At 35.3% G+C, this 13,401-nt stretch overlaps 1 protein-coding gene across 1 annotated transcript in view; it reads left to right on the top strand.

Moving 5' to 3' along the window:
- The window catches only part of ZBBX (zinc finger B-box domain containing), a 106,224-nt gene that overhangs the window by 47,816 nt on the left and 45,007 nt on the right, over nt 1–13,401 (top strand). The window contains exons 7-8 of the mRNA XM_055307772.1: nt 5,753–5,911; nt 11,240–11,417. Coding sequence (XP_055163747.1) covers nt 5,753–5,911; nt 11,240–11,417 — 337 coding nt within the window. The remainder of the gene's footprint in view (nt 1–5,752; nt 5,912–11,239; nt 11,418–13,401) is intronic.

Raw genomic sequence — 13,401 nt, 5'->3', positions numbered from 1 at the left:
ACTCCTTTTCGAGATTTTATTTATTTATTTTGAGAGAGTGAACAAGCACAAGTGCTAGAGAGAGAGAGAGAGAGAGGGAAAGAGAGCACATAAGTGGGGAGAAGAGCAGAGGGAAGGGGAGAAGCAGATGCTGTTGAGCAGGGAGCCCAATGAGAACTCGATTCTGAGACTCCTCCCAGGACTCCAAGATCATGACCTGAGCTTAAGGCGGACACTTAATCAACTGAACCACCCAAGCAGCTGCTTTTACCCTTTTAATTGTATGTACTATTGCTTCATGTATTTTGTGGTTCTTTGGTTACATATATAATTGTTATGGATATAAATGATCATAAACATAACTTTCTGTTTATTGACTCATTATTATGAAATATCCCTCTTTGTCCTATTCTATTTTTTGCCTTGTTAATATAGCCACTGCAGCTCTCTTAGATTATTAATTTCAAGGTATATATTTTCTACCTTTTTACTTTTAATCTATTTGTCTTTGAATCTAAAGTCAGGCTCTTATCAATGGCATATTGTTGGAATTTTTCTTTTTTTTTTCTTTTTTGCCAAGTCTGACAATTTCTGTCTCAGTTGGTATGTTTAATGTAATTAATGATGTAATTGGATTTACATCTTCCATGTTGCTATTTTTTTCTATGCCTTTGTCTTTTTTTCCTTCCTTACTGCTTTCTTTTCTGTTAAAGATTTTTTTTTATTGTGCCATTAAAATTACTTTTTTGGGTATATGTGTATCTGTGTGTGTGTATGAACATGTATATGCATGTATTTATTTAGTGGTGGTTCTAGGTATTACAATATACATCTTATAGCACTTCACATTAATACTGACTATGGTAAAATATTATAACTTGGCTTTATTTTAGCTCTATTTTCTTCCCATTTTCTGTGTGGATTATATGTTATATATCAATGTTATAAATTCACAATATAGTGTCAGTGTTATTGCTATATATAACTTTATGCTATTGAAATAAATTGAAAACAGAAAAAAGGAAATATTTAAATATATTTTTTATTTTTATCCACATAATTGTGTTTCTGGGGATCTATCTCTCTTCTGATGGATTTAATACCTTTAACCTTAAAACCTCTTTTTAGTATTTCTTGTAAGGCACATCTGCTAGTAATGAATTATCTCTTACTTTGTCTATTTGGGAATGTCTTTGCTTTCATTTTTGAAGGATAGTTTTCCTGAATATAGAATTATTTTTGGCAGTTTTTTTCCTGTCATCACTTTGTATTATTCTAATGCTTTTTGGTTCCCGTTTTATTTAGATGCAAAATCAATTTGTTATTCATATTTATGTGCTCTTGTATGTGATGAGTAATTTTTCTCATCCCTTTCAAGTTTTTCTGTTTATCTTTGACTTTCAGTAGTTTGGTTATGATGTGTCTTGGTAAGTAGGGATCTCTGTATATTTATCTTCCTTGAGGCTTGTTGAGCTTTTTGGATTTTTAAAGTAATAATTTTTAAGTTAGGGGCCATAGTTTTTTCATATATATTTTTCTTCTCATTTCTCTCTAATACTCTTCACTAAATGTATATTGGTTGCTTGATGATGTCCCATAGGTCTGTAAGGCTGTTTTCATTTTCTTTAAACTTTTACATTTTACTTTTAAGTTAGATAATTTATCTCTTTCTTCAAGTACACTGATTTTTTTTTTCCATTTCAAATCGTTCAAATTCTTTTTAGGTCATAATCAAGAATTTTCATTTGGAGAACGCCAGGGTAGTTCAGTGGTTGAGCATCTGCCTTTGGCTCAGGTCATGATCCTGAGGTCCTGGGATTGAGTCCCACATCAGGCTCCCTGCGAGGAGCCTGCTTCTTCCTCTGCCTATGTCTCTGCCTCTCTCTGTGTCTCTATTCAATAAATAAATAAAAACTTAAAAAAAAAGAATTCTCATTTGATTCTTTTTTATGATTTCCATTTTTTAAGCAGCCCTTCTATAACCTTCTCTTTTTTTCAGAATCATCCCATTAAATGTTTGGCTAGTCCATTGCTCACCCTAATTGAGATCAAAGTCTCAAGTTGTCAGGGCTGTAGTTTTTCCTCATTCACTTTTAACCAGATTTGTTAGTTCATTGATAATGCCACTGTAAGATTTTTCCCTCTGCCAGGAGTCAAGCACACTCTCTCTTCAGTCTTACCCTAGTAACATTGACCAACTTGGGAAGGGAGATAGAAGAAAGGAGCAACCCCATCTAAAGAACCCATAGATTTTTGCTGCTCTTCAGTAATGCTGTAGTAGTTTTTCCTTGAGTAAATACTTCTCAACATCTTGTTTGCTTTTGGTTGACTTCAGAGCCCTGAAATAGTTTTAAAAAATTCATTATCCAGTTAACATTTGTTTTATGGGGATAGAATTATTTACTGACGTCTTCACTATTATCAGTCAGATGTCCCACCTTTGAATTCTATTTTCGGGATATTTGAACTATTTATCTTACAGAAAAGGTAGTATATTGTGATTTCGATAAAATGGTAGCAATCATTTGGATGCACTACTTTGTGTCATCTCTCTGGTAGGTGATTTTCATACAGGATGTATATTTTTCACAACAACTCTGCAAGGTACATATTGTCTTCGTTTTATAGGATCAGAAGGGTAAACAATTTTCCCTTTTAAGCTGTTATTAACAGTGTCATTGATTTTGCCTCTGTTGACACTGACTTAGCTTAGGTATAAGGAAGGAATGTTCAAATAGAATTTTTAGTCATTTTTATCTCAGTAAGTCGGTGAAATTTGATGCAACCAACATTTCTCAAGTACTTAACCAGTGTCAAGCAATGTTCTAGTTGCAAAGTGTGAAAGATAGGGCTGTGGGGAGGAGAATCGAAAGAAGGTGATATAAAGCATGGATAGGCCAGAATAAGACATGGTCCTCCCTCTCAAGGAATTCCTAATCATGAAAGGGAAGACAGATGTATTCAACTAACTGTAATGCAACTGAATGGTATGACACATGATTCTTAAACCTTAATGAGCATTCAAGTTACATGGTAAGCTGCAGACTCTGATTCAGTGGTTCTGAGTGGGACCTGAGATTCTGTATTTTTAGCAAGTTTCCAGTTTATGGTGGTGCTGCTGATTTATAGATTACACATGGAGGAGCAAAGCTCTAGTACTGATGTAAGCAAGGAGTTATAAGGGCGCATAGAAAATATGTAAATTTTGCTGCAGTTGGTTGAGGAAGAAAACTCGTTTCAGAGAGATTAAATAATTTGCCCTTCTGAGCTATTTTTTATAATGCCATTGAGATATATTGGAACTGGATAACATTTGATCTTGGTCTAATATGATAAATAGAATTATAATAGGAAAGCTAGCCTTTCCAAGTGGAGAGGAAAACTTTGGCAAGACATAGAAATACTATGTTTATGTGTGTTTTTAATAGGAAATACCTTTAAAGCATCTTTATTTTTTTTCTTTTTTCCTCTCCCTGAAACAGAATACCCAGTTAGGAGTAGTTCCAAATATGAGGCTATATATATTAGGATAATGTTTGCTGAAGTATAAAAAGAACTCCCAAACCTCAGTGGCTTAAACAGTAAAAGTTTAATTTTTACTCACCCAGAGTTCATCATGGATCTCTAAGACATCTCTTTTAAACATCTCCCTCTCTCTTGATTTGGGGACTTTAATGTGTAGCACCACCTCTTGGATATGTTACTTCCGAGGTCACCCTACATCCATCTAGCAAGCTTGCAGAGCAGTAAAGGGGGTAGTTTCTTACCACCTTGCCAGTAGCAGTAAAATTCATTACTTCTCACATTCTGTTAAATTATCATAAGCTCCACCCAGATTGTAGATTCTTCTCCAGAATAAGTATGGAGATTGGATCTAGAGAACAAGAAGTTGCCAATCATTAACATATAAATGGTACATTTTCACATACCTAGGAACTTAAAAGTATTGTAACATAGTATGTTATAGTACTGTGGTAAATTTTTAATCTTAATGATTTTGTTAAATTTTATATCTCTTAAGAGATAGATGTTTTAAGTGTGTTCTATAATTCTACTCTTATAGAATACTTCTAATTTTGTTGTTCAAAAGTTTGGTTTCTGTAAAGTTCACGTGCCTCCCACCCCCACATTGTAGGTAATGGATGAAGCAAGAAGAATCTCTGTTTCTCCCTTCAATTTAGTAATGCCTAGTCAAAAATGAAAATAAGCAGAATAAGTTAGAAACAAAAACTAAAAAATGTGATCCCTGCATCAGCAATTATAATTACAGTTTTTTTGTAAAGGAAGGAAAAATGTTCATATCTGTGGACATAAAAATTTGATATATTTTAAGACTCGGGAAATTGAAAGTAAAACACATTATCTGTATTAGCATAATTCAGTAAAGGAAAGGACTTAGGCTGTAAGAAGGAAGATCTTGGTTCTAACTCAAGCTCCAATATTTTGTATCCATTTGGCTTTGACCTAAGCTTTATGAACTTGGATTTCCTCGTCTACATAATGGGGATCATAAACTCTTTCCCTTCCCTTGAATGCTTATTTTAAAAATAAGAAAAATGACATATGGCATATACAGTCTTAATACTGAGAAAAGTAATATTTACTTTTTAAATTAAAAAAAAATTTTTTTTGAGAAAAGTAATATTTAAATATAAGATGCTCTAGGAAAGAAAATTTCCAAGAGTTGACTGTTCTTTTCAGCTACTGTGAAGGCACATGGAGAGGTTTTTTAAATTTTGTTTCTCAGTCATTTATTTTAATTCTGCAACTTTCCCTCTCCCTCCCCCACCACCTTATTTTTACCATATGTTATATGTGCCATGCTCTGTGGTAGCCTTTGAAGGATTTAAGAAGACAAGGGTTTTTTTGTTTGTTTGTTTTTGTTTTTTTCCTTCCCTGAATTTCTGTGGTATGGTGGAATAGGTAGACACCAAAAGGTGTTGTAAAAACCAATATTGTATGGGCTAGTAGAGATCTACTTTGGGTATGGAGAGAGTATGGAGGATGGGCACCTCCCACAGCAAGAGGAAGGAGGGCAAAGAGGTTCCTAGACCTGTGGGAGTAACTTAGGATGAATCTAGAAGAAGAAGTAGGAGTGTGCCAGGCAAAGAAGATGGTAGAGAAGGGAAGGTCTCCCTGGCAGGTGAAACTCCTGAGCAAAGATACAAAATGAGGAACAACTAGTTTACTAGGAACCTACAGGTAGAGGCACTTCTTGGTGTGCACTTTTGAATAGTTGATATTTTCTAAAGATGTTTTATCACCAAGGGATGCTCATTACTGCTTATTCAGGCTCCTACTAGATTAGCTACATTTAGTTTTTTAGCAGTGTTGTTCAAAAATAACACATCTCTCTATTTGGGGTTGACATAGTGGGAAGGCTATGAGTCATTAGAATTATACACACCTGGGGTCATTTCCTGGCTCTGCCACCCACTCACCATGTGACCAGGCCTAAGTTATTTAAACCATCTGAGCTTTCATTTCTTTATCCTTAAAACAGAGACAAAAATAGTTATGCTTGAGAGTTGACTTTTGAAAATTCAATGATATGTTTTTAACATAGGATAGTATGAGGCCATACTAGCTCCTGAGTAGATGGCGGCTGTCACTATTATATTGGTCGATATAAAGTCAATTTGTATTTTGAAATGGTAAATAAAATGTACTGGATTTTAGTAATCATAGAATAATAAAACTATGATTTAATCTATCTAAGTTACTTGGGTTGACATACTGGCCTTTCAGTCATATTTTGTTTCTGTTTTAATAGACAAAATCTCAAATATTGTCCAATGTACTGGATGTTGCCCACCAGTTTATCAAGGAAGTTAATCCAGATGAATCCAAAGGGGTGAATTGTTCTACAAAAGAGATTAGGAAAAGTCAGCATCAGCCTAAACCTCTTCTTCTACAGGGGAGCAACCCTGAGGTAAGCTATGGAAAATAGAATAGATATTTTCTGTCATACATGATCATGGAGACCGTCATTTGCAGGCTTAACTAGAGCTATAGAGTTTTGCAGTTTATTTTATCACATTGGTATTTAATATTTGGATTTGTTTTTTGTTTTGTCTTGTGATATAAAAACATCTAGACTAAAAATCCTTGTAAGGAAACTTCTTTGATTCCATTGAATGCTGATTTTTTATTTTTATTTTTATTTTTTTATTTTTATTTTTATGAATGGTTGTTTAACCATGTTGCTTTCTGGACATTTCTACCATGTCAGGAAATGAATGAGTATTTGGGAGAAACATGAAAAAAAATAGCACAACCCACTATAGCAATTTTATTTCAGTCAAGATTTCAGAGAGGCTAAAAATACAAAACCTTTCCAAGTTTGTTTTGTTTTGTTTTTGTTTTTTTTGCTTTGTTTTTTATTTTGGCTTATTTTAGGTGACAGGCAATTTTACAGTCATTCAAAATTGGATTTTAATCCAATTTAATCCAAATTCTGGTTGTTATTCAGATTGACCACTGATCCCATGATGTACTAGATAAGTTTTCATCAGTTCATACCTATATTTTGTAACAGACTTGTTGAATTGGTTCTTTAGCAAGGAGCAATCTTCCTCAAATTTTGACATATGTAATAATCCTCATTCTTTTAGATGCCACTCATCTTTCCACTGTGGTTCAGAAATCATAACAAACCTGGCCAAAGTCAAACAGCTTGTTACCTGGCGACAGGGTGACTTGGACTTCAGTTTTTTTGTTGGGTTCCTAACCCATGCTCACAGAATAAAGAAGAAAACATGCTTTTTGCTCATAGGACCTCTTTCCAACAAAGAAACTGTGCTTGAAATGTCCAGGAAAGTCAGTGTTTTTATGTGGAGTTCACTCTCTAATAGACCTGTCAAGGGTGATTGTGAAGGATCCCTGATGAGCTATGGCCTCGTTATTGTGACAGTGACGTATTGAAAACTGACTCTGCCAAACACCGTCCTACATCTTTTACATGTATTATTTCTTTCTGTCCTCTCTTAAGTTTCCCCTTCTTTTTCCAGGTGAGAAAATTAGTGACAAAGATCAGTTTTTATAATTGCCCAAGGTATCATTGCTAGTGGGCCTTAGATTGGAACCCAAACGTTAGGACTCCAAATTATTTGCTTTTAGCTACTACACAGAGGCTGTGGTTTTAAGGGTTTCTCCTTACTGCCTGCCATTTTATCTCATTTATCTTAACAATAAAATTGATAAATTAACATTTGTTAAACAACTTTCATTAGGCATGGTGCTTAATCCTTTAATTGCCTTCTCTTATCCAATAATAATGATAACTATATGTTTTGCATTATTACTCCATTTAACAGATGACAAAAGCAGAGAGGAACTTAGTAACTAGACCTACTAGAAGGCTTATGCCTTTGCCTGTGCTTTTAATCCCTACAATAAATGCTACCTCTTGTCCCCATTGGTGACTGTATGTCTATAGACCCTCTCTACTTTTTGTCCTAACTTAAAAACTGTTATTTCAGTGGTTTCATCCAGGAGTATACATTAGAACAAACTGGAAAACCATTAAAGAAACACACATGACTGAATTAAGCCTCTCTTTGGGTGGGTCCAGGGGTGGGTTTTTTTTTTTTTTTTTAAATTTTTTTTTTTATTTATTTATGATAGTCACAGAGAGAGAGAGAGAGAGGCAGAGACACAGGCAGAGGGAGAAGCAGGCTCCATGCACCGGGAGCCCGACGTGGGATTCGATCCCGGGTCTCCAGGATCGCGCCCTGGGCCAAAGGCAGGCGCCAAACCGCTGCGCCACCCAGGGATCCCCAGGGGTGGGGTTTTAACAACCACTCAGGTGTGTGTGTGAGTATTCACCACACACATACACTGTGGTGTGATTATTCTGGTGAATGTCACTGCTGTCAACCTTTAGGTGTGCACCTGTACTCAGTGCACACTCTGAAGAGATAACCCCTTCGTATACTTAGTACTCCTTTTGGCCGAAGAGCAGTGGCTCTCCAACTGTAATAAGCATCAGAAGCTCTGGGTTTAAGTTTAATTAAAAGGGTCCTTCCTTCTAGAAGGGGATATTAAAACATATCTTACGTATGTGGCTTAGAAGGATAATGAACATACAGCACTGGATTCCGTGTAGTTTTTCAAATTTCCTAGTCCCTTCAGTACCGGTTAGAGTAATGATGGGCTCTGAGAGGAAGGAGCATATCACAATCCTGGGCTCAGGCACTTAAAAACCAATGTCCAATCCTCTGACTTTTCCTATCCTGCCACCACTGTGAGGAAGCCAAGTATTCCAAGGCATAGATATAAAAGGCAGATGTCTTATATCTCCGATTCATTGATTGGAAAAGAGCTGCTCTGGAGACCTGCTGGAATCACTTCATACTTAAACCATTTTATATTAAGCATTGAGTTTCCAGTGCTTCTTCATTAGTACAACACACACACATGCATACACTCATATTGATTACTGGATACCTATAAATACCTTCCCACATACTTCTAAAATTAAGTCTTTTTTCTTTTCTTTTCTTTTCTTTTTTTTTCTTTTCTTTTCTTTTCTTTTCTTCTTCTTCTTCTTCTTCCTCTTCCCCTTCCTCTTCCTCTCTCTTTTCTTTCTTTCTTTTCTTTCTTTCTTTCTTTCTTTCTTCTTCTTCTTCTTCTTCTTCTTCTTCTTCTTCTTCTTCTTCTTCTCTCCTCCTCCTCTCTCCTCCTCTCTCCTCCTCTCCTCCTTCTTCTTCTTCCTTCTTCTTCTTCTTCTTCGAGAGAGAGAGCGCACAAGGGAAAGGTTGAGGAGCAAAGGGAGAGGGAGAGAGAAAATCTTAAGTAGGCTCCATGCTCATTGCAGAACCCAACATGCAGTTTGACTTCATGACCCTGAGATTATGAGCCAAAATCGAGAGTTGGCTGATTAACCAACTGAGCCACCGAGGTGTCCCTAAAATTCAGTATTTTCAAACCAAATTCAGCTCTCCTCCAAAACCTGTGGATGTCACTGTTAGTAACAGCCTATCTTCTTTCTTTCCAGATGAGCCAAGAACCATTATTTTCTGTAGTCCTTTCTCTTCTTCCTCTGCACATCCAGTTGGCTACCATGTCTCATGCAGTCTACCGTCTAAAAACTTGCTTGAGTATTTGGTCCCTTCTATCCTTGTTGCTATTCCAAATACTGAGATTAGTTTTTTCTTAAAGTGCAAAAGGCTTCTAACACAGAACATGGATTTCATCCTCTCCCTTTCTAGAAGTCAATAATAATTCCAGCCTTGTGTATATGTATTTCTTTAAGCCTTTTCATTCTATATAGTGGTTATAAAACACCCCCAGTTAATGGATACAGAATGACTTTAAAATATAAAAATTTAAATTGAAAAAAATTTAAATTCCCACTGATCAACATTTACATTATTTCAATCTTTTGCCAGCACAAACTATAGTATAAAGAGTAATTGTGAAAAATATTTTTGCATATATATATATGATATATCAATATGATAAAATTCTGAAATTCTTAGTTGAAGAGGGTCATGCATATGTGATGTTGATAGATATTATTAATGAACTGTAATGTTTTAACTGGTTTCCTTGCATCCAAACTCACTATACCTTAATTCCCTTTCTCCCACACTACTATGTAGGACTTTTAAATGACTTTGAATTTCCATTATGTATTAATATTTGATTTCCTCTGTATGATGGCAGGATCCTCCATGATGGGCCCAGATCATTTTTTACACTCTGTATTTTCTCACATCCTACCTTTTACTATTGCAGTACAAACTACTAATAGTTTTATGTGATTGTGCTCTTTGCCTCCATGTTTTAGCATATATTCTGGTCCCTGTCTCTGGAGTATGTCTTTGCCACATTTTGCCCATAGTGTTCTTGTTTATCTGAGTCCAATAACTTGTTTCTTGCACCTGTTTCTATTGTGGACTTTTTAACCTGTGTTTCTGTGGCCGGCAGCTGGCACAGTATCTTCAGGTTCCCAGATGCTTTTTGTTTATATTCAGAATGTTGGACACATATTTAATGCTCTTTTCTCAATTATATTCTTAAATAATCTGCCTGTTTATTTTGCAATTAAGGGGTGAACATAGAGGATTCTGCTTTTGTATCTAGAAGATACACAATGGAGATTTAGCAATTTGATCAGTGTAGATAAATTCACATTGCTAATTCAGCATCGGTATGGACTTTAGTTTGCTTTATTGTCCTAATTTGGCTGTTTTCTCTGATCCAGTGGATAACTGCCAAACCTACCTTTATTTTCTTCTGTGTGTTCTCGGTGGATCTATATTTTGTACCGAATTCATCCTTTCCTCTTTCATTATGCTGAGAAACATGAGATGCTTCGTATGCATTAATTAATTTGTTCATTCATTCAACTAACTTTTAATGAGCACCTACTTTGTGCTAGGTGCACTGTTCTTGGTACTGAGGAAAAAAAAAAATACCTGATCTCATTACATTCTAATGGGGAGATACAGGCAAGAAACAAACATGTGGAGTAAATTCACCCAGAGATGCTATTCAGAGAAAAATATAGCAGTTAAGGGAATGGAAAGTGGAGGGGTAAAGAGACTATATTTATAGGGTCATCACCTACTCTTTGAGTAGGTGACAGTTGAATACACACCAACTGAAATGAGTGGAATATGGCTATGTGAAAATATGGAGAAGGGTCACTCCAGGTGTTGGATATGGCTAGTACAGGGCCCTCAAGCGAGAACGTGCTTCATGGGCTCTCAGAATTGCAAGAATATAAATTTGGCTGGAGCCCAGTGAATGAAGAGGGGAATTAAGGAAGTGAAGTAAAATGGCAAGGGAGTAGAAAGTCTGTATGCAGGACCTTGTAGGTCCTAGTAGGAACTGGAGGTTTCATAGAGTCTTTGGAGGGTTTTGAACATAGTGGGGACATGATCAGATACACATATTTAAAAACCTGCTTTTCTCTGCTGTGGGAGGTTTGCAGAGAGCAGATTGGAGAAGTAGGAGGAATAGATTCACGGCCATTGCCACTTTCCAGGGAGAACGCTGGTGAATAACATCATGATAAATCCTCTGTCATGCAGGCTCTAGTTGTAATAATTTTTCAAGAGACCATTTATAATTGTTGATATGATTTTAAAGAAATCAGTAAAGCATATAAGTAGGTACCACTTAAAAACATTCTCTTTTTAAGTTAAAAAGTAGTGTATGATTCAAAATGCCTAATAATGAATGTTACCTGTGTTTTAATATATGGAAAATTTAGGAAAGCACACTTAGATGCACTTTTTAATTGAATTAGGTAGAAGTCCCAACCACAAAAAGAACAGAATGTTCAAATCCAAAAGATAGGCTTCTACGTGAAGAAGGGTCATGTGATGAAGGAGTTTCTGCCCAGCCCGTTCAGGAAGCTTTAAATCAGCAGAGAACTGGACATCATGATGACAACGAGAAGCAGAAGTTACACACAACGAAAGCAGGTACAGCTATTTTTATAAAGTGTATGTTATAAAACAAGCTGAATTATTGTATTTATCTCCATTCTCTGTGAACATAAATGCAGTGTTCAAAACCTGTGTGCATTAGGGTAATATTTTGATATAACTCCTCAAAGAGCATTCACTGCACAACCAAGGGTAAGTGGTTTAATAATTATAGAGCCCTAGCGTGAGCACTGGGGAGTTGTGTGTTTGTTTCCTATGTAAATTTGAACTGTTAAATGAATGAATAATTGGATGCTCTCAGCTCCACGCACTCCTTGCAGAAAGTTTTTGTCAGGACAACTGTTCTTTTATAGATTTAAGTAGACATAAAACAAGAGGATCGCTGGGACAGAGAGTAAAGAACTTTTTTATATGTCTCTTGAAAAAATATATTTCAAAGACCGCTATTCAACTTAAGAGGGATAATTGATTTGTTCTTTGTTGTTTTTGTTTTTTCTTCCCAAAGGGATATTTCTTGTTTTTATTTTTCCTTGATGACTTTTGCACCCATATTCTAGACACTGAAGATTGGATGACTGAGGTGCATACTCTCTATTTCCCAGAATCTCTTGAGGAATGTCATGCTTTGAAGTGTATGTGATTTATTAATTTTATTACTCAGAATCTTAGAGAGACTCCCAGTTGATTTTTACTGAAAATAAAATATTAGGTAATAAATTTCAATCATGTATCTTCCTTGACAGCATCCAATTTTATTATTTTTATTTCATTTTTTTCCCAGCACAGGAACTCTCCTGATTATTGATCCTTTTTTTTAAGATTTATTTATTTATTCATGACAGACACAGAGAGAGAGAGAGAGGCAGAGACACAGGCAGAGGGAGAAGCAGGCTCCATGCAGGGAGCCTGATGTGGGACTCGATCCCAGGACCCTGTGTTCACGCCCTAAACCAAAGGCAGATGCTCAACCACTGAGCCACTCAGCTGTCCCTGATTATTCATTCTTTATAGCAGTGTAATTCCTAATGTCAAGGTATCACATACCACCTTCCAATTAGAATTGGACCTTTTACTAAATAATGTTCACTTTGAAATATCTTTCCCTACCCTTGTTCATGCTACATCAATTTCATTAATATTTCCAAGATTTTATTTCTGTACTCTTTTTATAACATGTATCTTAATATATGTTGTTGTATGTGCCTTTTATTTGAACTTTCATATTTCAATGTATTTTTTTACTTTTCTACTCTGAAAGGGAGTAAGCCTTCTATAAAAACACCTTTTTGGTTGTCTACTTTGAAAGATACAGTGTTTAAAATAATAAAAGTACTGATTTGATAAATCAGATAGAGGAGAAAAAAATTTTCATAGTGGAAATAGCTATAAGAATAATATAATGATTGTTTTACACGATTTTGTTATAACAAAAAGGTAACCAAGAAGAATTTGAAGGTTCAAGTTGAATTCAATCATGTGGAGATAATCAATGTTAATATGTTGGCACATGATTTTCGATAGACACATTGCACAAACACAAGGGTGAATGAGGTGACACTATACATACTATTTGTAACTTTTTTGCTTAGATTCTATCATGCTCAATTTTCCATATGAATAGAATTATACATCATCATTTGTAACTGTTGCATAATATTCTATATGCCATGATTTACTCAATCAGAATTTTATTGATGGATATTTTGCTCTAAGTCTCCCTATGGTAAAAAAAAAAGTTATGATGACCATCTTAACTATTTGGGTGCTTGTACAATTACCTTAAAATAGATTTAAAATGTAGAAATGATGTGTCAGTGGTTGCTGAAGAGAAATCATTAAGATGAGGATTTCTGTTGATATAATGTGTGATTTTTTTTGCCCCAGAGTATTATATATAGGACTATGTGTGTATCGTATGTATATGTTTGTAAATATTTTTCTTCCCCTAACATATTAAGTAGATACAAAAGAATATTTACTAAGTTTGTATACCTCCCCGGAGAAAAACAAAGCAGTAAGC

This window comes from Nyctereutes procyonoides, unplaced genomic scaffold, assembly GCF_905146905.1.
Source record: "Nyctereutes procyonoides isolate TBG_1078 unplaced genomic scaffold, NYPRO_anot_genome, whole genome shotgun sequence".
Lineage (NCBI taxonomy): Eukaryota > Metazoa > Chordata > Mammalia > Carnivora > Canidae > Nyctereutes > Nyctereutes procyonoides.
Note: the sequence above shows the minus strand (reverse complement) of the source record. Positions and strands in the feature narration are given on the sequence as shown.